The following is a 27,052-nucleotide window of genomic DNA, read 5'->3' on the forward strand; positions in this document are numbered from 1 at the left end:
TATTTGAGTCTTACCAAATGCAAAGCCTACACCCCAATGAAAGTCAGTATAAGACCTTCGGACAAAAGTTTTCTTTCTACTTAACATTAAAAGTTTCCTTTAGCTAATCTTGCCATCCATGGCTGTTGGGTCACTGCTTAAGTCATCCTGGCCTCTAAGGGTTTCTGTCTGTTAGTGCTTTCATCTGTAGAGGTAGAGAGGTGCAGGGGGGGATAGAAGAAGTGAGCAGACTCTCAGAAGGAAACTGCTTTATTGCTTTTCACCCAAGTCTCAAGCTCAGCACCAGAGCTGGAGTCGGGGTGAAGTCATTAACGAGAGGTCATTATGCTGCTGAGAGAACATCCCTGAGGCAAATCAATGCTGTAACTTACTGCTGTGTGATTTTTACAGATGTCAGGATGAGTGTCCCACATTTTAGGAGTGTTTGAAAGACACACAGAGAGACACCTGTTACCTGGAAGATGGGGATACAAGTAGAAAATATTAATTCAACTATAAACCATTGAGATGTAAAAATAGGGCAATGGGACACAGACCATCTTTGATGCCTGCTAGCTAAAGGGGAAGATCTTGAAGAGACTAGTATGGGCCAATAATATCTAGCATCACTGTTGACATACATACAAATATTTGGGTTGTAAGGGAAAATGACCATTTCTTGATGTTAAATGGGCAACCCCCTCATTTACTTTCTTCCGTGCACTTTTATTGCAGATAAACTCTACCAGGCAATCTCTCTCCTTCAGCCATGGCTCACTCTGTCACTGGAGGAACCGTGTTCACCATCCTCCTCATTAGCAGGTAAGACATAGAACTTCTTAGATGTGCAACCACCACACTTTCCTAAGAGTCATGGAGCTTTATCATGCATTGTTTGATTTCAACTTGTAATGATGCCAGACTGGTTTGCAGTAGAAGAAATGAAGGGACTGAGTTGTATCATTTTCTTTTGAACCATCAATACTCCAATAACAACTCCTCATGCATCACGCAAGAAGCATTGAAATGTCATTGCCACATTTATGATGCTGCTGAGCAGAACTGATGAGGCAAGACCCAGCACTGCATGCATCTGTCATTGCATACAATTGGTGTTATCATCCCTGCTGAGGTCAATATGGAGAGAGTGATGGGGGGCTTTGGTGCACATTTGCCTGTATCTGTGAGAAGGCTCTCTTCTTACATTTTTTTCTTCAAAGTACAGAAAGCACTTTGCACATTATTGATAAGGCCAAGCATCTGGGCCTCAATGATTTCTGCTGTAAGATATTCTCTGTATAATGTAGTGCTTCGTTCCTCTCTCGTACCTCTTCGTACCTCTCTCACATCCATCTCCAGTTTCACAGATTTATGACATTTATGCCTCAATAGTCTAGATGTTATATATATATATATATATATATATATATATATATATATATATATATATATATATATATATATATATATATATATATATATACATATATACATAGACATATATATATACATATATATATAGACATATATATATATATATATATATATATATATATATATATATAGACATATATATATATATATATATATATATATATATATATATATATATATATATATACATATATATATACATATATATAGTATATATATATATATATATATATATATATATATATACTATATATATATATACTATATATATATATATATATATATATATATATATATATATATATATATATATATATATATATATATATATACTATATATATATATATATATATATATATATATATATATATATATATATATATATATATATAACATCTGGACTATTGAGGCATAAATGTCATAAATCTGTGAAACTGGAGATGGATGTGAGAGAGGTATGGGTCCATTTGGTTCCTGGTAATTGAGACTCGATCAAGTATTGTACAGCATGGACAAAATTGTTTGTAGTCTTCAGTCAATGAAAGTAAAAAACTCACAATGATCACAGAAATAAGTAAAATTTTACAAAAGTAATAATAAATAAAAATTCTGTAAAATTCATCCAATGAAAGTGAGATATTGCTTTTCAACCATGCTTCAACAGAATTATATATATAAAAAATATAAACTCATGAAACCGACCTGGACAAAAATGATGGTTCCCTTAACTTGATATTCTTTTGCACAACCTTTTGAGGCGATCACTGCAGTCAAACATTTCCTGTAACTGTCACTGAGACTTCTGCACATCTCAGCAGGTATTTTGACCCAGTCTTTATGAACATACTGCTCCAGTTGTCTAGGTTTGAGGGGTGCATTTTCCAAACACCATGTTTCAGCTCCTTCCAAAAGTGCTCAATAGGATTTAGGTCAGAGCTCATAGAAGGCCACTTTAGAATAGTCCAATGTTTTCCTCTGAGCCATTCTTGGGTATTTTGAGCTGTGTTTCGGATCATTGTCTTGTTCCAAGACCCATAATCTGCAACTGAGAACAAACTTTTTGACATTGCGAAGCACATTTCTCCCTACAATCTTTTGATAGTCTTGGGGTTTCATTGTACCTGCATAGATTCAAGACACCCTGTGTCAGATGCAGCAAAGCCGCCCCAAAACATAACAGAGCTTCATTCATGTTTCACAGTAGGGGCCGTGTTCTTTTCTTGATATGCTTCATTTCTCCTTCTGTGAACATAGAGCTGATGTGGCTTGGCAAAAAGTTCCATTTTTGTCTCATCTGTCCATAAGGCATTCACCAAGAAGCTTTGTGGCTTGTCAACATGTAGTTTGGCAAAATCCAATCTGGCTTTTTTATGATTTGTTTTCAACAAAAGTGTCCTCCTTGGTCATCTGCCATTAAGTCCACTTTGGCTCAAACAACGATGGATGGTGCAATCTGACACTGATGTTACTTGAGCTTAAAGTTTACCTTTAATCTCTTTAGAAGTCTTTCTGGGCTCTTTTGTTACAGTTCGTATTATCCGTCTCTTTGATTTGTCATCAATTTTCCTCATGCAGCCACCTCCAGGGAGGTTGGCAGCAGTCCCATGGATCTTAAATTTCAGAATAATATGTGCGTCTGTAGTCACAGGAACATCAAGCTGCTTGGAGATTGTCTTCTAGACTTTACCTTTAATATTCTTGTCTACAATTTACTTTCAATTCTCCTGAGACAACTCTTTCCTTTGCTTCCTCCATGTTGCATCCTCCATGGTCCATGCTGAGTGTGGTACACCCCATGTCAGCAAACAGCACAGTCCATACCTGAAGCCCTATATATAGACCCACTGACTGATCACAAGGTTGTATACACGTGTGATGCTAAATAGTGGACACACCTTGGATTAACCCTTTGGTAATATTATTTTCAATCTTTTCTTGGGGTACCATTATTTTTGTCCAGGCCTGTTTCATGAGTTTATTTTTATAAAGTTCTTTTAAAGCATTGTTCAAAAGCGACATCTGACTTTGCTTGGTTAAATTTCCTAGAATTTATATTTATTATTATATTTTTCAGATTTGAAGTAATTTCTGTGACGATTGTGAGTTCTTCTTTCATTGACCAAAGGGTCCTAACAATTTTGTCTGCGCCTGTAGATGTGGAAGAAAAATGTTTGACCTACAGGGCACTGATCCTTTTTAAACAGCAGCTGACTTGTGAGTTCTTAGATCTTTATACCTTCTTTCTCTACTTGACTATGGTGGCAGCTTTCTTTCGTTTAACCAGGGTTTCCAGCCACCTATCTAATTAGCCATGCTGGTAGCATAAAGAAGAGAGCTAAACTAACACTATGAATGTGGAACATCATTATGTAACGTAAATATCCCAGTGCCAGCTTTAGCTTGAAGCTTCACATTAGTGAAATATAACCTCACTGAACCCTGGATGGTGTTAGACTCTTACAGTAGCATTAACAAGAACAGCAAATGCAGAAAAGCGGTCAATTCAGATGAGCCTGTCTTGTGGAGTTTTTAAGATTAAAACATAACAAAATGGTTACAACGATCAGTTATCATCTACTTTTATTCAATACTGAACAAGAAAAGACATTAGTCATCACCTTTACAGCATTTTTTTTTTAACCCTGCAATGCCTTGTTTGCTTTAAATCATTGTCCTGGTGATACAATATACTGTAGATCCCTGATTTTCCATTACATCTGCAGTCATCATGTTAGTTATACTTTCAGATAACTTCTGATGTCAACAAACTGAAACAGAGTTGTATATAAGGGGAAACAGCCATGGGTACACTAACGCTAAATACAGAAAATATTTTCGTTGCCTTTAAGCATTATAATCATTAGTTTTAACCCCTACTGAGCCAAAATACTACCTTACTGAGGCTAACCTCTCTTAAGACGTGTACTGTAACATGGAATTGCAGTGAGAATTGCAAGCAGAAACAAGTTGCTGCAGAACAATCTTTCTTGGAGAGCTTTAAGTCAGTTGTCAGAAGCAAAGTGAAAAAGCACCATGTGACTTTGTCTTGTGCTTCTTTGACAACGTTTGGCTGTTTCTGATGTAAAAAAGAAAATCATAGATGCTTGTTTCTGTTCACATAAGTAGTGCCTTATTACACTTATAATGTTCACAGAGAAGATACATTTCTATCTCATACCTAGGTTTTAACACACAACTAGAGACATCACCTCACAACTCAACTGGGATTTCATTAATTGATAAATACAAGTAAGCATTACAATATCTTAACTCATAATCATCTTGCCTATCCCCATGTTCGGAGCAGCTGTCGACTTTTCTCAAACAATGAGGTGTTTGTCCAGAGGATCTCATCACTTTATATTGTCAGCTGCAAGGTCTTTATAGGATGCGGTGGTCATGCCTCTCTTGCCTCCCCATAGTGTTGCCATCAACAACCAATGATTCTTCTAAGAAATGAGCTTGACAAGCATCACCCTGTTGGCACCGTCTACGCTGTCTCAGCAAAGTAAATATCCAGGGGTGGTTGGTGCAAGATATGACAATAACATAAAGAAACAATGCAAGCAGACACAGATGAGGGTTAGGATATAAAGTTGTAACCATGGTAAGAGATGTTCAAGTTAACTAAATTTTAAAGGAAGCTCTTCCAGTTTAGGATCTTCTTTAGCATAAGATATGTATGCCATCCTTTATATAAGGGAGATATTTTCATTAATTTTCAAGTCAGTGCTCAATTATGTTTATTCAGCTGTCCTACCTGCAAAAGACACAAAATCCCTGAATACATTTAGCTGACCAAGTGTCAGTCAGGCAGAGTAGCACCCAGAAACTAGGAACTATTCATGCTGAGTATAACACTACTAACAAAAGCTGATGTAGTAAATTGTAAAAAACCACCTGTGTGGCAAAAACAGAAACCCATATGGCATGCCTACACACTCCCGTACAAATCAAACCATGCTCAGATTTAGCTTGTCATAAATAATCATAAATATTACTTTGTTTTCTCGGATTCATAGAATGTTAAATGCGTGTGTTTTCAAGTTGGTTACACACTTATTGCATTGCAGAAAGTTATTACAATATTAGTATTTAACGAAATCATTGTTGAAATTATTCAAAATAGACAGTGAAAGGTTGATGGAGGCTTCATGCTGTTAACCTAAACATATGACTCATTGTTTTTATTAATTTTATGTCTGTCAGTTGCTTATTAAGATAACAATGGTTAATTTGTAACTCAGGAGTAAACCTACATTTTATAACATCGTGATTAAATATCCTACGATGTTCCAGTGTTGTCTTTGCTGACTCTGGTACACTCTTAGAAAGAGATTCCCAAATCACAAGATGTGCTTCTCGCATTACAGCTTGATTGTTTAGAAGGATTTCAGCAGAAGTAATGCTTTAGATTTTGCTTTTGCACACTTAGCTATGCTAAAATTGTGAGTATAACATGTCATGGTGCATGTAAACATCCTAATGCAGTTGCCAAAACCTTCACTAGGATAAATACTACATTGCTTCAGGAACTTCATGTAATGAAGCACAAATACAAACAATAGTGAAACAAAATAGAAAACCATATGTCATGTTTTTGCCACCCTGATCCCCTGGCGCGCATCATTGATTACTCGGTCCACCTGCTGGCTTCCTAATTGCCTCTGCTACCTCATTCAGTTCACCTGGTTTCCTTTTCTCTCACTGCCTACTTAAGCTCCCTCCAATCCCTCCTTCTCTGCCAGATAATAATCAGACCTATGTCTAGTTTTGTTCCAGCGTTCTACGGATTGATCCTCAGTTGCCGACCTTCTGCTTTATGCCCCTGGATTACCCTCCTTGCCTTGCCCTCGACGGACACCGCAACTTTTCAGATCTTCTGGTTACCGACCCTGCCTGTCTTTGGATCTCTGAGCCTTGTCGTTGCCTGGATGAGTATTTTGCCATCCTGTTTACCTCCCAGGTGTTGCCTGGTTTCTTCTGCAGACCATTCCCCCGGACTGATCTTCTGTTCATACTCCTCCACCAATAAACTGGTCATTTGTCCAGAACTCCCTGTGTGTGGCTGTATTAAGGATCCTCAGGGTAACTCATTACAGTATTATTTGGCCAACATGGATCCATCGTCCACACAGGAGTGGCGCTCATGTGTTGAGAAGTCCATCACCAAACTGGAATCAAGCATGCAGGACATGATGACTATGTTATCTAACCTCTCCTCAGTTGCAGCTCCACTGGAAGGTGCCTCTGTCCAAGCTACTGGATCATCGTCTCTTTGCCAAGTCTCACCTCGCCATGAACCATGTCTGACTCCTCCAGAGGTATTTTCAGGTGAGCGGAGTCAGTGTCGGCCCTTCATAACCCAGTGTGAGATCCATTTTGAATTGCAGGCCTCTTCCTTCCTGTCAGAACGGGCTAGGATTGCCTATATGATTTCACTTTTTTCAGGGAAAGCCAAGCTGTGGGGAACGGCCGAATGGCAGAGAGACTCGCTCATCTGCTATGATTACAAGGACTTCACAAGGGAGCTCATCAGAGTCTTTGACCCAGTCCCACCTGAGAGAGAAGCTGCCCGGGGTCTGTTAGCTCTAAAGCAAGGCAAGAGACGGGTTACTGACTATATAATAGATTTTCATACTCTCTCAGCAGAAAGCCGCTGGAATGATGAGGCGTTATGTGACGCTTTCTATCAAGGACTTAATGAGGAGATTAAGGACGAACTGGCTACCCGGGAAGCTCCGAGATGTCTGAACCAGCTGGAGACTCTCTCCTCCAGGATCGATCAGAGGCTTCACGAACGCAGAGTGGAGAGGAGCCAAACCTCTAACAGCCTTCGCACTGAACCAAGGCCCGTGTCACAATGTAATCCCCTGGCACAATCTCCTGTATTCCCAGCTCCAGTAGGGGACCCTGTGGTTCCCATGCAGATTGGACGGACCCGCTTGACACCACAAGAGAGGGCACGACGTTCAAAGGAGGGATTGTGCTTCTATTGCGGAGAGAGCGGTCACCTGGTTCACCGGTGTCCATTAAAAGACCAGGCTCAGTAGGAGATAGGAGGTTCCTACTGAGTCAGAGGTTGGTGAAATCCTCTTTAGTCTCGTTACAGGCACAACTCCTCATAAATGGTCTTCCTAAGCAGGTTATGGCATGTATCGATTCTGGGGCTGATACGGAATTCATTGATGCAGGCTTGGCAAGATCTCTTAACATTCCATTACTACCCACCTCTAAAAAGCAGAAAGTATTTGCACTTGATGGTCATGTGTTGCACCAGATCACGGAAGAGACTGCGCCTCTCAAGTTCATTGTAGGAGGAAATCACCAGGAGATGGTATCCTTCCTTGTCATCCATTCCCCTGAGCTACCCATTATTCTTGGTGCTTCATGGCTGCTTCACCACAATCCGCACATTGATTGGAGGACAAGTGAGGTCCTGAGCTGGTCATCCTCTTGTTATTCCACATGTCTTCTAACGGCTAATTCACTCTCCGCTGAACCAGTTTGTCAAGAGACCTACCCAGATCTTTCTAAGGTTCCTCCTGAGTATCACGATCTCAAGCAGGTATTCAACAAGCACTTGGCAACTTCTCTTCCTCCACATCGTCCCTATGACTGCTCCATTGATCTTTTACCCGGTACCTTCCCTCCCAAGGGCCGTTTATACTCGTCAGGACCTGAGACTCATGCCATGAAGGAGTACATTGAAGGGGCACTTAAGACTGGAATAATACGCCCCTCTTCATCTCCTGCTGCTGCAGGGTTTTTTTTTTTGTAGGAAAGAAGGATGGAACTCTAAGACCATGCATTGACTACAGAGGACTAAATGACATAACTATAAAGAACCGTTATCCTCTTCCCCTTATGAACGCTGCTTTTGATCTCATTCAAGGTGCCACCATCTTCACCAAGCTGGATCTCAGGAATGCCTATCACCTCATCCGCATCAAAGAGGGAGATGAGTGGAAGACGGCATTCAATACACCCACAGGGCACTACGAGTACCTTGTCATGCCTTTTGGCCTAACCAATGCCCCTGCAGTTTTTCAGTCCCTAATTAATGATCTCAGAGATATGGTTGGACTATATGTTTTTGTTTATCTTGATGACATTTTGATTTTTTCCAAAGACCTCCCCACGCACCAGAGCCATGTCCGCACTGTCCTTCTCCGTCTCTTACAGAATAACCTTTTTGTAAAAGCAGAGAAGTGAGTTCCACCGAAGTTCTATATCGTTTCTGGGCTATGTCATCTCGCCCAACAGAATGTCCATGGATCTCAGCAAAGTTTCAGCGGTGAAGGAATGGCCGGTTCCCCAGTCTCGCAAGCAACTTCAGAGATTCCTCGGCTTTGCCAATTTCTATCGCAGGTTCATAAGAAATTACAGTTCCATCGCCTCACCTTTGCATGCTCTTACTTCATCTAAGAACAGGTTTATTTGGAATACAGCGGCGGACCGTGCCTTCTCTCGCTTAACGGACTTGTTCACCTCGGCACCTGTCCTCCACGCACTGGATTCTGATTGGCAGTTTATTGTTGAAGTGGATGCCTCTGACTCAGGAGTGGGGGCTATTCTAAGTCAAAGGTTTTCTGATGGCAAGACTCATCCATGTGCCTTCTTTTCAAGAGGTCTCTCCACAACCGAGAGGAATTATGATGTGGGAGATCGCGAGCTCCTGGCGGTTAAACTGGCACTCGAGGAGTGGAGGCACTGGCTGGAGGGGGCTAAGCACCCATTCATTGTGTGGACGGATCATAAGAACCTTGAGTACCTACGATCTGCTAAGAGACTCAATCCCAGACAGGCTAGATGGTCCCTGTTCTTCAGCAGATTTAACTTCTCCCTATCCTACAGACCAGGAACTAAGAACACCAAGCCAGATTCTCTCTCGGCTTCACGAGGTTCCGGAGGAGGGACAGTCCGATGGTCAGAATGACTACATCCTTCCCCATTCTGTCCGGCTGGGGGTCGTCAGACTCGGTTTGGAGAGAGAGATAAGGGAGGCCCAACAACAACACCAGATTCCTGAGAACTGTCCCCAGGGTCGCCTCTTTGTTCCAGTGCACCTTGTCCCAGAGGTACTGTCATTTTGTCATTGTTCTCGTTTATTTTGTCACCCAGGTGTGACCAAGACTCTGTCAGTGGTACAGAGTCGCTTCTGGTGGGAGACCTTGGTCCAGGACGTCAAGGAATTTATTGCTGCTTGCCGTGTCTGTTCCCAAGCTAAGTCTTCTCATCGACCGCCAGCTGGTTTTCTGCGGCCGCTCCCAATTCCACGTCGTCCTTGGTCTCATTTGTCAATGGATTTCATCACAGGTCTGCCCAATTCCAAGAATCATTCAGTACTACTTACCATAGTTGACCGTTTCTCCAAAATGACTCATTTGATTCCTCTTGCCAAGTTGCCGTCTTCTAAGGAATTAGGGGAGATCCTTGCCAGGGAGGTATTTCGTTTACATGGACTTCCGGATGACATCGTCTCTGACAGAGGTCCCCAATTTGTTTCTCGATTTTGGAAGGAGTTTTGTAACCTTCTTGGGATCCAAGTGAGCCTCTCCTCTGGGTATCATCCACAGACAGATGGACAGACGGAGCGGGTCAACCAGGAGGTGGAGACTAAGCTACGTATGTTGTGTGAACGGGATCCCTCCATGTGGTCACAGAACATTCCTTGGGTGGAATATTCCCTTAACTCGCTCCCCTCCAGCTCCACAGGGCTCTCTCCGTTCTACACTGTTTATGGATACCAGCCGCCAGTCTTTGATTTACAGGAGCTTGCCATCACAGTCCCCTCGGCTCACTCAGCAGCACTGAGATGTCAGCGTGTATGGCGGAGGGCTCGTTGTGCCCTGTTGAAGACGTCTGCAGTGTATTCACGGGCTGCTAATCGTCGGCGGATTGCTGCACCGGAGTATCAAGTGGGGCAGGAGGTGTGGTTGTCAACCAAGGACCTTCCCCTTCGGGTTGAGAATCGCAAGTTGGCCCCTCGCTTCATTGGCCCTTTCCCTATAACCAGGGTGGTTAACCCCATGGCTGTACGTCTTCGACTGCCTAGGACCCTGCGGGTTTGCCCCACTTTCCATGTCTCCCGTATCAAACCTGTGTTCTCTTCCCAGTTTGCACCCCCCTCCGGGCCCCCTCCTCCCGCCCGGTTCATTGATGGGGGGCCTGCCTACACTGTTCGTCGTCTACTCCGCTCCCGGCGGCGGGGCCGTGGGTTGCAGTACCTGGTTGACTGGGAGGGTTATGGGCCGGAGGAGCGCTCTTGGGTTCCTGCTCGTTTTATTTTGGATGGGTCCCTTGTTCGGGATTTTCATCTCCACCATCCTGACATGCCTGGTGGTCCGTCTGGTGCCGGACCTTGAGGGGGGGGGGGTACTGTCATGTTTTTGCCACCCTGATCCCCTGGCGCGCATCATTGATTACTCGGTCCACCTGCTGGCTTCCTAATTGCCTCTGCTACCTCATTCAGTTCACCTGGTTTCCTTTTCTCTCACTGCCTACTTAAGCTCCCTCCAATCCCTCCTTCTCTGCCAGATAATAATCAGACCTATGTCTAGTTTTGTTCCAGCGTTCTACGGATTGATCCTCAGTTGCCGACCTTCTGCTTTATGCCCCTGGATTACCCTCCTTGCCTTGCCCTCGACGGACACCGCAACTTTTCAGATCTTCTGGTTACCGACCCTGCCTGTCTTTGGATCTCTGAGCCTTGTCGTTGCCTGGATGAGTATTTTGCCATCCTGTTTACCTCCCAGGTGTTGCCTGGTTTCTTCTGCAGACCATTCCCCCGGACTGATCTTCTGTTCATACTCCTCCACCAATAAACTGGTCATTTGTCCAGAACTCCCTATGTGTGGCTGTATTAAGGATCCTCAGGGTAACTCATTACACCATAAACAAATTCATACTAAATGGAACCCAAACCACATTATAAAACTGACTGACCATGACTTAAGCCGCCAGCAAAAATTTTCATAAAAGTAATATACTTCTTCACATTCACTTTTTTTTTTTTTTTTTACACCACAGAAGTTTCTACTACTCTTCGAACAGACATAAACAGCCTTCCGGATTTCCTTGACATTGTAAAGAAAGTAGTCTGATTCCTATCTGTTCTACATACACATGCATAGAAATCCCATCTTAGCAATGGTGGAGGGTCTACTTCTAGTGTTTGCATCTATTTTACTAAAGGCTTCTAGTAGGAAAAAATAACCTCAGCTCTGAACAGGATAACCAAATGTTGCACATTATCGCAGATGATTGACACAACATGGTTAAATGATTTGTTAGATACATACAACCTATCAACACTGCACTAATGGTACAATAACAGTTTCTGCTATTCACCCAAATTAGTTTATGAACAGCGATAGGATATGTTCAGTTGTAGTGGAAATTGCTAATGGAGTATGGATGGAGGTATATTTTGTATGCCTGCATTTCACAGGGACAGCAGCACCAGTGTTTTGTTTCAAAGGTTGCAGCAGAATATATTTAAGCTGTGCTTAAAGTACCTAAATAATCATAATATAAATCTCTAAGTGGGATAATAAGCAGTGACTGATGGTGGGATTTATTACTGAACATGTTTATAGGACATGAACAAATTTATGGCTCAAGACCTGCTTTTAACAAAGAGTTATGAAGTGACAGCAGGCTGCAAAAAGAAAAGACATTTGGAAATGAATTCTAATCTTATGATTTACAATGTATTTAATTTTAGAGAATCATTGCTTGCAGTTGAAGTTTTACATCTTCATATCACACTTCTGAACTGACCACAGATTGGATTGAATGATTTGGCTCATGCAGGGGTTACCTCAATGTTTGACCTGGCGACCTGCCTGATTAGAACTTAAATAGCCTCCTCCTCCAGTGACTTCCCCTCTATCACTCAACTCTGTACAAGATGAATCAGGTACAGGAAATAGATTAATAGGACACTGAAACAAGTGCTTTAAAAATATATATCAGCAACTTGTTTGATGAGAATCTTTTTACAGTTCAGACGTACTGTTGCATATACAGAAATATAACTAATCAATTCTGTTAAAGTGTTTAACAGACATAATTTGATTTACGTATAAATATGAACTGATTGTACATGTAGTAATTTTTTTTCACACGTCATTTTACATCCTTGAAAGCTTATTCACCCTGATCCAAACCCACCTGAACACCATTTTAGTACTCGTCTCTTAAGCTCTGATAGTTGTAGTATGCTTAGACAAGCACAGCTTGCACTTTGAGCCAAATACAGATGCATCACAACCATTGATATCAACATGTATGCCCACGGCAGCTTTTTAACAACTGCTAAAGAATGCTGGAATATTTGGACCTTCATCTAAAAGCAAACAGGAAGCTCCTTAAACAGGTGACAAGCGATGTTACACTTAGAAATATTTTGGAGTCAGACATCTGCGTAGCAGAGAGGAGCTTTGGCAGTATGAAAGACCTGTTTTAGCTCTGTGGAAAGACTGAGTGACTTTATTTTTTTAGATGCAGTGTACCGCCACTGGAGCTCAACCATGAAAGGCATGTTTGCAGATACTTCAATCAGTCAAGCCTCAGATCCTTCATCTTATGTTCCTTTGCTCTCTCTGAAAACCCCAGCAGCACTTGTGCTTCACTTTTCTCTCTGAGTATAAAGAACAAAGGATGCAACTAAAGAGGACAGCACTGAGGATCACAGCTCTACGGAAAGTAATCAACTGTCATTGGTGATGGTCAGCCTTTGGGGGTGCACATAGAAAATAGTTACTGATTGCTTACTGCTAAATGTAACAATGATGGGGACCACACATGCTTGTAATTTATAAAAGCATATTACTGTAACTATCTTTTCCATTCATCATAAGGAAGCTGGGAAATGGCATGAAATATTTCAAACCACCCATGTCTATTCTTCTTATAAATAAAAAACACAATACTACAGTCATCATTTACTCATTGTAGAAGTTTTGTGTAAAAACATTTGACCGCATCAAATCAAAGCTTTCTGGATGCAGTCAGCTTACATCAGAATTGAGGAATTAGGATAAATGCTGTAGGTGGTTTTACCAACGGACAGTGGGGTCAGTAATAATTTTAAAATTTTTTCACATATTTTGATCATCCAACTGAGTTTCAACATCAGTTTGTTAAAATGGTACTTTACAAGTAACAACTGTAAAGTATTTTGTAGGACACTTATGTCAGCTCTCTCTTCTCACTCTCAAATGGCCTTAAGTTTGTACAAGATGGCCGAGTGCCTATTCAATCATACTGATCTTTTAGAGTCAGATATTTGGTGCTGTTTAGAAATGACAAAATGAATACCAAGCTGTATAAAAGATTTCACTGTTGGGACTGGGGACAAACTCAGAAAAAAAGGCAGCAAATCTATAGGCAAATCATGGCAAGTTAGGTTATGTAGCGCAATTCGATAACTGAGCGATTAAAAGTTCTTTAGAAAGATGCGCAAATGCATTCAAACAAAATGCATCAACAATACATGAAAGTGCAGCAAAAAACAAAGGCAAGTTATTAACCAAAGTCCTTCCATTTCATTTCATTCTAATACCGGTGCAAGTGCTCATTCTTTTTAATACCAGATTAATCCATTCCAGGGTCAAGGTAGGACTGGAACCTATCCAAGCACCATTAGGAGAGAGCTGGGGTACACCCCAAACAGGTCACTTGTCCATCACAGAGATCAACAGGCAAAACAAACTTACAGTATTGGTCACCCTGAAGGTCAAATTACATTTACCAGTTAACCCAACATGCAGGCTTTTGAACCACTGGAGGAAGCAGCAATAGCCAAACAAAACCATGGGTGTGTTTTAAACCAAAACCCTTCTTGCTGTGAGACTATAGTACAACTAAACACACCATCATGCAGCCCCAGACCAAACAAGCAAGCCAAATGACTCAATTTAAAACAATTTAAAGTTTTAAAGAATATGCACAACTGTTTGATGGAACTTGGTATATTTTTAGTTGTGGCTGTATTAACCACCTTACCAACCACATAAAAATAAGTAAACCCATGAACATCAAATGAATCAGCATACATAATACTTACTTACATCTGTAATAATACATATGTAATAACTTTTGCAACATGTTTAATTGTAAAGGTTAACTGCTAACCAACAACTTATGTTTTCAACAATTTTTCCAATAACTGTCAAAATCAAAATGGCCAGTAAGACACTTGCTAGTTTAAATGAATCACTTTCATGATAAGTAGCTGAAAGGGGCTCTAAAAAATTGTTGCAGTTGATAAAAGTTGGGAAATTAAAGCACCGAATAGTCATCAAGTAAGTTTGATGTAAATGTTTGTCATAACAACATAAGATCATTTTCCCTCTTTTTTTTTTTTTTTTTTTTTTAAATATATTATTCATGCAACTCACTTTTTTATGGGTAGTCAATTGATATTTAAGTTAATATATAATGTGTTTTTAAATCTCCTAAGAAATAAATGTAGGTTGAAGAAACTTTTGTCGGTGGTATGGTTAGGGTTTTGTAACCAGAAGTTATAACTTTGTGCTGCAAGTCATTTAGCAGCCTACATTCCAAGTGCAGGCTGCAGCATCAAAGCATCCATGCTCACTTAAGCTTTCTCAATAGAGGCTTAGCAATATGGAAAAATGGCATAATACTATATATGGGCACCAATGGTTTAGTAGAACTGTTAATAGAAAGCATGGATAGAATTTCAGTGAAGCCTATTACAGGCAGATTAAAGGCTTAAACGATGCTTTTCTTGCTTTCTTGCTTTTCTGAAGAGACACGACTTACTCCTGTTTAGAAACCCATTTTATGTCAGCTTTTTTTAAGATTAGCGTACAGCAGGCTTGGATAATTACATAACCTAATTGTCTCAAACATTTCAAAGGTACATGACATGTGGAAACATGCATTTTCTTTTTTATGAAATTTCTTTTGGAAACAATCATACTTAGTGCATGGAGAGTTAAATGTGAAGGTGTTGCTTTTCTGGAGATCTTAGAAAGCATTGTTTGAAAGAGAGGTCCGCAGTTGTACTGATTTGGACAGGCTGATGCTTGAGGCGTCTTCTTGTGTTTTCTTTGATGTTAAATGTTGCTGGATCTCATGCCAAGACCAATTTAAAGGCTGACTTAAAGAAAAACACAGGAGGCCAGTGTTTTGGAACAACAGTTGTTGGGTTAGTTCAAGCTTTGTTGACATACTCAAACCGAGCCACAACCTGCTGGGTCATCAGTCAGTGTGGGTGGCAGGTTCCATATGTGATGAATCTGAATTTCCAGTAAATTCAAGGAAAATAACCGAGATTCTGAAAGCAACTTAAATATTCATGTAGTTTTATGTATTATTTATCAAACATTAAATCAGACTTGCGTTGTGTTTTACTTGGTGCACTCACTTATTATTACACACTTTATCTCCTCATAGCCCGGCAGCATTCATGGAGTAGAAGTGAAAAGCGAATGGAGGGATGAAGTGCGAGTTTTGAAGAGAGCCAGTCGACTTCATTAATTATTTAGTTCTGAAGATGTGGTAGTCTTTTCTTTTCCAGTCCTCAGCTTCCTACAAGTTACTCAGGCAAATTGACATTTTTTTCTCATTTGAAAGTTGCATGTAATTGCTTTCAGTATTCCTAAAAACCTGACTGGTGAGTTTGTTTAATTGAAGGAAACAGAGGAAAAAATGTTTTGATGAACAAAAGGCTGAACTGAGTGTTTCTACTTTAGTTAAAAGATAATTATATGAAGTCCACAAAGAGTTGAATTCTTGCAAGTGAGGATGTAAAAGTTGGCATGTTTCCTTGAATTTTTGGACCTTCTATATCAAGTCAAACTTTTGAAACATAAAAAGTATTAGAACCTTATGCATTTCAAAAGCAGAGTTACAATTTTATTTTTTAATTTAAGGTTTGGCCATGAACTTATTCTGCATCTTAGTTACATTCCCTCCCTGTGACTGGTGTTCTGTCAAACCCTCGAGGGATTCTCTTCATAGTGGACAATTCAGGATTCTACATTTTAATGCAAAGCAAAGTGAGCTGTTTTTTTTTTTTGTTTTTTTTTTTGGCTTCACCAGAAATGCCTTTTGTTCCCGATCCTGGACTGTAGGTGTAAGTGGTGGACAGGAGGGTGTCTGGTTTGGGAGCCTGAAGGTTTTATCTCTGCTTTCTCTGCAGATGATGTGGTTCTCTTGACTTCTTCAAACCAGGCCTTTCAGTTTGCACTGAATCAGTTTGTAGCTGTGTGTGAAGCAACCAACTTGAGAATAAGCTCCTCTAAATCTTGTGCCATCGTTCTCAACCAGAAAAGTCCATGGTGCTCCCTCTGAATTGGGGAACTCTCTGCCTCAAATGAATTTTTGTTAAGTATCTGTGGATCTGGTTTATGAGTTATGGTAAAGGGGAGTAAGACATCTTCAGATAGGTACTTCATCTGCAGTTATGATTGTTGTGATCTGAAAACTGGAACTTTCAAGTAACTATTCCATCTTGGTTCCAACTCTCACCTACAATTGTGCGATTGGCCTTGAAGACTGGGAGTGGAGCCACTGCTTCTCCGCGTTGAAACGAGTCAGCTGAGGTGGTTTGGACATATGACTAGAAAGCTTTCTGTGACTGGGAAAGTTTTCCAGTACACCCAACTGGACCAAGATTCTGAGAAGGTCCAAGGACAAGCAGGTTATGCATTCATTGCAGCCTGGGTGTCAGTTGGCCGTCGGTCAAACGATTGATATGAAAATACGTAAGACTGCTTTATAGTCCAAAAACGAGTAGGCCTACCACGCTTTATTTCCATGCAGACACTGACCATCATCACATTCCACAAAGTAACAGGAGGCTTTTATACCTTCCTGCTGCCAAACCTTAAGAGATCAGCCTATTGAGGTGGGGCCACATTAACAAAACCACAAAATATTAACACACATTAACAACCATCAAACACAACAAAGCAGAAATATTTACATATACACACCCACATATAGGCCCTGCGATGGACTGGCGAGCTGTCCAGGGTGTACCCTGCCTTTCGCCCAAAGCCAGCTGGGATAGGCTCCAGTTTCCCTGCGACCCTGAATTGGATTAAGCGGTTTAGAAAATGAATGAATGAATGAACATCTACATATATCTACACATAAGCCAATCGCTATCTAACCTCATTCTATGCATAAAACTAATTTATCTCTGCTAGACATTCCCCTCCTCATTAACATGGTATGTTCCTGCAGCTCTTAAGCAGGTAGTTGGGCCTAGGGATGGCCAAAGCGAGTCCTCATGAAACATTGAGTAAAATCTGACACAACTGCCTGAAATTGATGCATTGTCGAAACATTTGACTCGGTCAAAGAGCTCCATCTGTTGGCTCGAGTGTGTAATGTTGAGGGAAAGCACTGACGCAGTTCCCCACGGCTAAGGGTTCAATAAATGATGTGTCATCGATTTTGTCTCCCTGTTGTCTATCACGTATCCATAGAAATTATAAAATGCGGCTGTTATACACATAGCTTTCTATGATATGTGTAGTTAATGTAAACAGATGGCATGGAGTGCTTGTGCAACGGTGAACATGTTACTATTCCTGAGCTGAATAAAAGTTATATCTGACACACACTTGTGCAACTTTACGTTGTTGTGGATTTATATATATATATATATTTTTTAAATTTTATCAATGATGTTGGGCCTTAATCTGCATCTACAGTCATTCTACCTTACACCTCTATTCAGTTCAATTCAACTTTATTTGTATAGCACCACTTCTCAACAGTGTTGTCACAGGGCACTTTACATACACGAATCAACATACACATAATTTCGAGTCAACTAACTACCTCCCCAGCTTTGGAGAAGACCCTCACAGATGTAGCTGGTAATTGCAAATGTCTCCTAGCAAGTTGGAAGAGGTTTGGGTACACAGTTTGTTTTTTTTATGTTGCCTTATATTTGAGCGGATCTTCAGCTCTGGGGAGGGTTCTACCAAATACCACTGGACCATCTCGTCTACTCACACACGCACCTAACGATATGATCAGACAGTCACCACACGATCTCTTTCAACCTCACAAACACTCTCTACACATATGCAATATCTTACTCTAACTATATGCTTCTTTGTGAATGTGTGTGTGTGTGCAGTGTGAATGGCTGTGAATGTACGTGTAATTCGTCCTGTATGTCTGTCAGTAAATGTCTGTCAACTAAATGCAATCTACTCTAAGCTAATACAAATGTGATGCTTTCCCTTAATCTGTTTTGAAAACTTTTTATGCAGAACCGTTACCAGAACCTCCTCTTCTCAAAAACCCACACTCTTCTGAGCATTTCTGACTCCACGATTTTGACAAGCCCAGCCCGTACAAATTCCTGCGAGGTGCTCGACATGCCCAGATGACTAAACAAGGCCTCAGTTGGTGTGCTCACGTGACTTTTGGCATGCTGAATCAACCTATCGGAACAATGCTCACAACATTTCCGTTTCATATGCCTGACGCTTGCTCGAGCAGACGTCTGCGAGTGTAACATCCATAGTTGGGTCTACTTCCCTCTTTTAGCTCCTGTGCCCAGCCAAGAGGACAAGAGGTAAGTATTACCCATAGCTACTGAGCATTTGAATTTACTAGTGATGGCAGAAATGGAACATTCACAAGATCAAATCATTTGGAACGATTGTTCCAATTAAAGAACTTTTCGAACGTTCGGAACACATTACCACAGTGACACCTAGTGGTCAAAAATATGATTTCAAATTATTGAACTGAAATGGATTGTTCTGCCGTGTCCTGATGTGTTTGGTCTGCTGTAACTTCTTTTGTTAGTTTCTAGATATGTTATTATGGAAGTATAATTTCTTTACAAAATTCCTGAAACCGTCAACGTCCACAATTAAAAAGGGTTGTGGGTCCAATTAGGTCAGATTGACCAGTGCCTCATTCAGTTCCTTACGTCTCCCTGTAAGGAAACAACCAAAGAAAGAAGTGAGGAAAAGGAATACTGCTAAAAACCATTGCATTTTATAGCTAATATTAAAATTAATCTTTATGTGTGAATGTAGATATAATAAATGTGCCTCTTTTAGCTCAGGTGCAAAATTCATCCATTCTAAACAGTAAGCTTCATTAAAGAGTAAACGCAAATGTGTAATAAATAAAATGAAAGAATAATTATTTCTTCAATTAAATTTCTGATGCTGAATATAGATACTGCACCATAAACAGAATGCTGGCTCGAATCAGCACTGGACTGGGTTTCCTAAGACTGATGGAGACATCAGGATGTTTGGTCCACAGATGTCTCCACATTGTTGTAGTATTACAACAAATGTTGCATGCAATGCATTTAACCTATTTCCCTTCAAGGACCTCTAAGTGATCCCAGACAACTTCCTTCCATTTTAATACGCTGAGAGAAGACTTCGCATATAAACAAGTGTTTAGAAGAGATTTTAAATGTTTCACACCCATCTCTGCCGCTTATCAGGAAAGACACAGAAAATAATTTTGAATATCAGTACTTTTATTTTCTGAAAATGTTGTATATTCGTAAATGTTGTAAACATTTTCACTTTCTTTTACTTAACTTAGCGGTTCCATTTTGGACACAAGGTTGAAAAGATTGCTGAGTTTTGTGTTTCAGTAAGTTCTGACCTATGGTTCTGACTAACGTGGGGCGGAACAACTATGGCATTTCAAAACGATTGGTGACGTAATGGAACGCGACATGGAACAGTCACGTGACATCCACGTCTCTAATCATATCATGGAATGTTGTTTCTCATCGCGCGTTCCACAGTGGATTCAGTACGAACTGGAACACCATTTTGATCTTGCCATATACCAGTGCTAAATAAAATTTTCTTCCCAGAGGAAGGATGGCCAGTCCCTGTTACAACCCCAGTGGAGTCTAGGGGAAAAAGGGGGTTGCAACACAAAAGAAGAGTGGCAACTAAAAGTTCCAATCAAAGGTGGGATTTTATTTACAATGATTCAAACCAAGGAAACTAAAGTGTTCTGTTTATGTTGTAATTGTTAGAAATATCTTTTGTGAAATTATACAAGTTTATTCGGTCGTTTGTCACCATCTAGTGGCCAAAGTTGGCATAGCACTTTTTACGTATGTCTCCTGTTGATGACATCATCAATCTGTGACATGTTTTGCTGTGAGCCCATGTGGAAGCCAGAAGCATGAGGCTCGACCTCTGATAAGTTTTTTCCAGTAAATATAAAACGTTGAATACCTTCCAGTGTTTCAAGGTAGTTTTGAAGGCACCGTCGGTGAGTTTTGTGTTACATTTATGGACTTTGGAACTCATTAATACTGTATTTGTACATGAAAATTATAAGTCATGTTGTATTTATTTTGAGCTAAGCTAGTAGCTTTCTTTAGCATACTTTTATTCCACATTCTGAATGTGCTGTATTTTATATTGCAGTTTTACCCTACTTCATTGGACCATAAAGATTTTAACCAAATCAAGCATCTACGTGGTTTATTGAAGAGGAGTTATCTAGCTGTTTACCTTGGCAAGGCGTTGAGGGAGGACAGTACAGTAAAACGACGTCTTCTGGCCGGCTAATCTTCACACCTGGAGGAGGACAACCTTTGTACCTTGCGCTGAGCAATATCACCACATCCTAATCATCTCAAGTAAGCACCAATGTAATCAAGTGAAGATGCAGGAAGAACAGGCATCTAACGCAGCATCACTAAAGACCAGATCTCGTGTCTCCAGTTCATCTAAGGGCTCTAAAAACACCCATACAAGCAGGTTAGTGGCTGCTAATGCACAGGCTGAGGCAGAGATAGCAAGGACAGAAGTAGCATTCGCTTCACAGGAGAATGAACTGAAACTAAAACAAGCAGAATTAGATTTGGAGAAAAAACGTGTGGAAATGTCACTGGATAAAGTTCGTCTTAAAAAACGTGCAGCTACAGCAGCCAAAGCAGACGTGTTGGAGGCAGCAGTACGACAGGAATTTGAACAGGAATTCAGTGACATTGATGTTCCAATTGATGATTCTAAAATACGCACTAATGACTATGTTGAAAAAATGTTTCAAGATAGTGCAGCAGAGAACACAGAGAACGTTCCTGAATTCAAGCCAGACGTCCAGACCCCTGAAGATGCCCACAGTGCTTCTTCGAATCATTCTGCTGACCGTGGTAAATTGCCTCTCCAACAGAACGGTGTACCTGTCGCCACACAGTACAACCAAACCCCAAATCTGCAAGTAAAGAAAGAACAGCATGTGCAACAACCACTTCACTTTAACAACGTGCCTTTGACCTCTCACTCGGAGAAGATGTTCAAACCAAAAGGCTACAGTGACGTTGCATATAACAAGCTAGTACCTAGTCCAAGTTTTGCCCCCAGTGCCCCTGCCACGTACCTGCAGCAAAGCCCTATGCACACTCAGAATAATGAAAACACAGCCATGTCAGACCTTGTCAGATTTATGGCCCGGCGCGAGCTCATCTCTTCTGGGCTTGTGCAATTCAATGATCGTCCCGAGTCCTTCAGAGCGTGGAGAGCCTCCTTCATGAACTCCATCAGAGACCTAAACCTATCCGCTAGTGAGCAGCTTGACCTTCTTGTGAAGTGGTTAGACAAAGACTCAGCTGAACATGCTAAGTGCATAAGGACAGTCCATGTGAACTACCCAGAACATGGATTAAGAGCTGTGTGGGATCGACTGTATGAGTGCTATGGTGCACCAGAGGTGATCGAAAGCTCTCTCTTTAAAAGACTAGAGAACTTCCCCAAGGTCCAAAACAAAGATGGCCGCAAACTGAGAGAGTTGGGGGACTTACTGATGGAAATACAGGCTGCAAAAGATGATGAAGATCTATCTGGACTAAACTACATGGACACACCCCGAGGGATCAGTCCCATTGTGCAGAAACTGCCATTTTACCTGCAAGAAAAGTGGCTCACTCAAGGTTTCAACTACAAGCTACAACATGGGGCTCCCTATCCCCCATTCAACTTCTTTGCGGAATTTGTGCGTCAGCAGGCAAGAATGCGTAATGATCCGTGATTCTTGCTGGCATCTCCCAACAATGAACAGCTTGGTCCACCCAAGCCTACATTCAAGTCTCAGGGCCAGAAGGCAGTAGCTGTTCTCAAGACTGGAGTGGCTTCTCATGCATCTCCTTCGCCATCCGAATCTCCATCTGCTGTCAAAGAGGACCCGTCCAAGCACTGTTTGTTACATAACAAACCCCACCCTCTCTACAAGTGCCGTGGTTTTAGAGACAAGCCAACAGAAGAAAGAAAGTCACTCTTAAAGAAACATGGAGTGTGCTACAAGTGTTGCAAAGCTTTACATTTAGCAAAGAACTGCACTGAAGAGATCAAATGTACAGAGTGTGGAAGTAATACGCACGTGGCAGCCCTGCACGCTGGTCCAGCAGTGAAACCCAGCAGCTCAGTGGACCCTGCGCCAGAGGATGGCGGGGAGATCGCGGTCTCGGCCTCCTGCACTGAGGTATGTGGGAAAGACGTCTCGGGGCGGTCCTGTTCAAAGATTTGCCTTGTGAAGGTATATCCAGCCACTAACTCTGATGCAGCAGTCCGTATGTACGCCATATTGGACGACCAAAGTAACCGATCTCTCGTGCGGTCTGAGTTCTTCAGTGTTTTCAACGTCTCAGATTGTTCCTCGCCCTACTATCTGAAAACATGTGCAGGCACAATAGAGACAGAAGGCAGGCAAGCTCGTGGCTTTGTGGTGGCCATCGATGGTACTGTTGCACTCAAGCTGCCACCATTGATCGAATGCAATGAAATCCCAAGCAATCGATCAGAAATCCCAACGCCTGAGGTTGCCTCCAGCCACGCCCATTTGAAACATCTGTCAAAGCACATTCCTGACCTTGATCCACAAGCTCCCATCTTACTCTTGCTAGGCCGAGACATCATCAGAGTCCACAAAGTATGGAAACAGGTTAACGGCCCACACAGCGCCCCTTACGCTCAGAAGCTTGACCTGGGCTGGGTAATCGTGGGTGAAGTTTGCCTTGGGAGTACACACAAGCCTCCAGTTGTTCATTCCTACTACACCAACGTACTCAAGAACGGACGCCCAACCCTTTTCCAGCCATGTCTGAACAGCTACATGGTGAAAGAAAAATACTGTGACACCGATCCAAACTCCCTCTCACGCAGACACAGTCATGCTAATACTTCAGAGAATGACGTGTTCCAAACAACTAAGAATGATGATGCAGAAGCTCCCTCTATAGAGGATCTGCAGTTTCTGAGCATCATGGACCAGGGAGTCTACAAGGACGAGGAAAACAGCTGGGTCGCACCCCTACCCTTCCGAGTTCACCGTCCCCAGCTGCCAGACAATCGAGCTCAAGCTCAAGAACGTCTCAATTCACTTCAACGCTCTTTCAAAAGAAAGCCGGAAATGAAAGATCAGTTTGTCGCATTCATGGAAAAGATATTCCTTAATGGACATGCAGAGTTAGCTCCACCACTCAAACCCGAGGAGGAGCACTGGTTCCTGCCGTCCTTTGGAGTTTACCACCCAAGGAAACCCTCTCAGATCAGGGTAGGTTTCGACTCCAGTGCACAACACAAAGGACTGTCGCTCAATCAAGTGCTATTGACGGGACCGGACCTCAACAACAGCCTCATTGGTGTTCTCCTGCGTTTCCGGAAAGACCAAATAGCCTTCTCAGTGGACATACAGCAGATGTTCCACTGCTTCAAAGTCAAGCCTGAAGACCGCAACTTTCTCCGATTCCTTTGGTTCAGAGACAATGACCCAGACAAAGAGGTTGTGGAATGTCACATGAATGTCCATGTGTTCGGGAATAGGCCATCTCCTGCCGTGGCTACTTACTGTCTGAGGCGTGCAGCTCAAGAAGGTCAAAGCGAGTTTGGAGAAGATGCAGAATGGTTTGTGAGCAGAGATTTTTACGTAGACGACGGACTGAAATCTCTCCCTTCAGCAGAACAAGCCATCAGCCTTCTGAAAAGAGCTCAAAAAATGCTCGCTTGCTCAAATCTTCGACTGCACAAGCTGGCCTCGAACAACAAAGAAGTCATGGAGGCCTTCCCTTGCGAGGATCGTGCTACAGAACTAAAAGACTTGGATCTGGCTTCTGATGAATTACCAGTCCAACGAAGTCTCGGCTTACATTGGGATTTGGAGTCAGACAGTTTCACTTACCGTGTGGAGGATGAGATAAAACCATACATTCGACGAGGAGTTCTCTCTACAGTGAATAGCTTGTACGATCCTCTCGGATTCGTCTCTCCAGTGACGGTCGAAGGAAAGGCACTCCTTCGCGAACTCACCACTGTCTCTCCTGACTGGGATGCTCCACTGCCTGCGGAAAAGGAGAAATCGTGGGAAAGCTGGAGAGATTCTCTTCAAGAACTCGAAAAACTGACAATTCCCAGAGCCTACACTTCCGTGTCCTTGTCTACAGCCAAGCGAGTGGAGCTATGTGTCTTTTCAGACGCATCAGAAAGAGCAGTTGCAGCAGTTGCCTATTTAAGAACTGCAGGACCAGATGGACAATATCACACAGGACTAGTGTCAAGTAAAGCTAGACTCGCACCTCGCCCAGAGCACACCATCCCTCGTTTGGAGCTATGCGGCGCGGTCATGGCAGTGAATTTGGCAGAATCTATCATCATGGAGATGGACATTAACTTTGATGTGGTTACATTCTACACTGACAGCAGGATTGTACTCGGGTACATCTTTAATGAGAAAAGAAGATTCCATGTTTACGTAAGCAATCGCGTTCTACGCATCAGACGAAGTACAACACCGCAACAATGGAGGTATGTACACACACAGCACAATCCAGCAGACATCGCCACAAGATCAGTCCCAGCGGATCGCCTGAAAGAAACTATGTGGTTTACTGGGCCAGAGTTCTTGCTCCAGCCTGACAACATGCAGCCTGCTGAGCAGACATTCGACCTCCTACATCCAGAGGAGGATCCTGAAATCCGGCCACAAGTCACCACTTTGTCCACAACAGTGCACAATCATCTCGGCTCACAACGCTTCAGCCGCTTCTCACGTTGGAGCTCACTCACAAGGGCTATCGGTACCCTCATCCACATCATTCAGTGTTTTAAAAGTCACAAGAGCAACGGACAGTGTCAGAAATGGCATGTTTGCAACTCGGTAACGGTGGATGTTCTAAATCAAAGTGCAATGGTCATCATAAAAACAGTCCAGTACGAAGCCTTTGAAAACAAACTTCAATGTCTCTCACTCAACTCTGAGATTCCTAAAAGCAGTCCACTTTGGTCTTTGGATCCGTTTCTGGACTCGACAAGCCTCCTGAGAGTAGGGGGACGTCTTGCAGCTGCTGACTTAGGGCCTGATGAAAAGAGACCACTGATCTTGCCTGGACGTCACCACGTAGCTACCCTCATTGTGCGCCACTTCCATGAACAGACACGACACCAAGGGCGCCACTTCACCGAGGGTGCTGTCAGATCTGCCGGATACTGGATATTGGGCGGCAAGAGATGTATCAACAAAATGATCTTCGACTGCATTGTCTGTCGTAAACAGAGGGGAAAAGTTGAAGTTCAGAAAATGGCTGACCTACCGCCAGATAGACTCAGCACGGAACCGCCCTTCACAAACGTTGGCATGGACGAGTTTGGCCCTTGGACGGTTGCTGCACGCCGTACAAGATGAGGCCACGCTGAAAACAAGAGGTGGGCAGTTCTCTTCACCTGGTTATCTGTCAGAGCTATCCACATCGAAGTAATCGAGTCCATGGATTCTTCAAGCCTGATCAACGCACTCCGCAGATTTCAAGCTCTCCGAGGACCTGTGAAACACCTACGTTCTGACAGAGGGACAAATTTCATTGGAGCTTTTAAAGAGCTGGGAATTCCCTCCAATGTTGATGATAAGGCAGTAGGAAGGGTTCTCTTGGACCAAGGCACCACCTGGACCTTTAATGCCCCGTATTCCACGCACATGGGAGGTGTCTGGGAGAGGATGATTGGTGTCACGCGCCGTATCCTGGATTCGATGTTCATGCAGATGGGCTCTTCTAAACTTACACATGAAGTGCTCATTACCTTATTAGCGGAGGTCACTGCTATTGTGAACAACCATCCTCTCGTGCCCGTGTCCACAGACCCATCCGACCCTTTCATCCTCACACCTGCATCACTGCTGACTCAGAAAGTAGGTCCTTGTCCACCCCCAGCTGGTGAATTTGACAACGAGGACTTGTACAAGCAACAATGGCGTAGAGTTCAGAGCCTGTCTAATACATTCTGGGACAGGTGGCACAAGCAGTATCTGGCTACACTTCAGCCACGCAGGAAATGGTTGTCCGACCAACCAAATCTCACAGTAGGCAGTCTGGTACTTCTCAAAGACAGTCAAAGCAAGAGAAATGACTGGCCTCTCGGCATCATCACTGATGTGTTCCCTAGCAAAGATGGAAGAGTACGCAAGGTCCAGCTGAGAGTTGCTGGAAAGGATGGAACTAGAGTACTCCTTAGACCTGTGAATGAACTGATCTTACTCATTCCTCATGATAAATAAGTGTTAAGCACTATAGTGATGTACATGTGTGTTGAAACGTTACCAATTGCTAAGGTTAAGTGATCATTGGAATTTTCTAGGTTGATTGCT

At 42.2% G+C, this 27,052-nt stretch overlaps 1 protein-coding gene across 1 annotated transcript in view; it reads left to right on the top strand.

The window, feature by feature from the left end:
* Positions 1 to 748: 748 nt before the first annotated feature.
* The window catches only part of LOC306762177 (gamma-aminobutyric acid receptor subunit pi), a gene marked incomplete at both ends in the record, with an annotated part of 79,721 nt that continues 53,417 nt past the window's right edge, over positions 749 to 27,052 (top strand). Inside the window, one exon of the mRNA XM_079248591.1 lies at positions 749 to 801. Within this exon, the coding sequence (XP_079104717.1) occupies positions 749 to 801 (53 nt within the window). The remainder of the gene's footprint in view (positions 802 to 27,052) is intronic.

The sequence above is a fragment of the Telmatherina bonti genome (genome assembly GCF_933228915.1).
Source record: "Telmatherina bonti genome assembly, chromosome: 11".
Lineage (NCBI taxonomy): Eukaryota > Metazoa > Chordata > Actinopteri > Atheriniformes > Telmatherinidae > Telmatherina > Telmatherina bonti.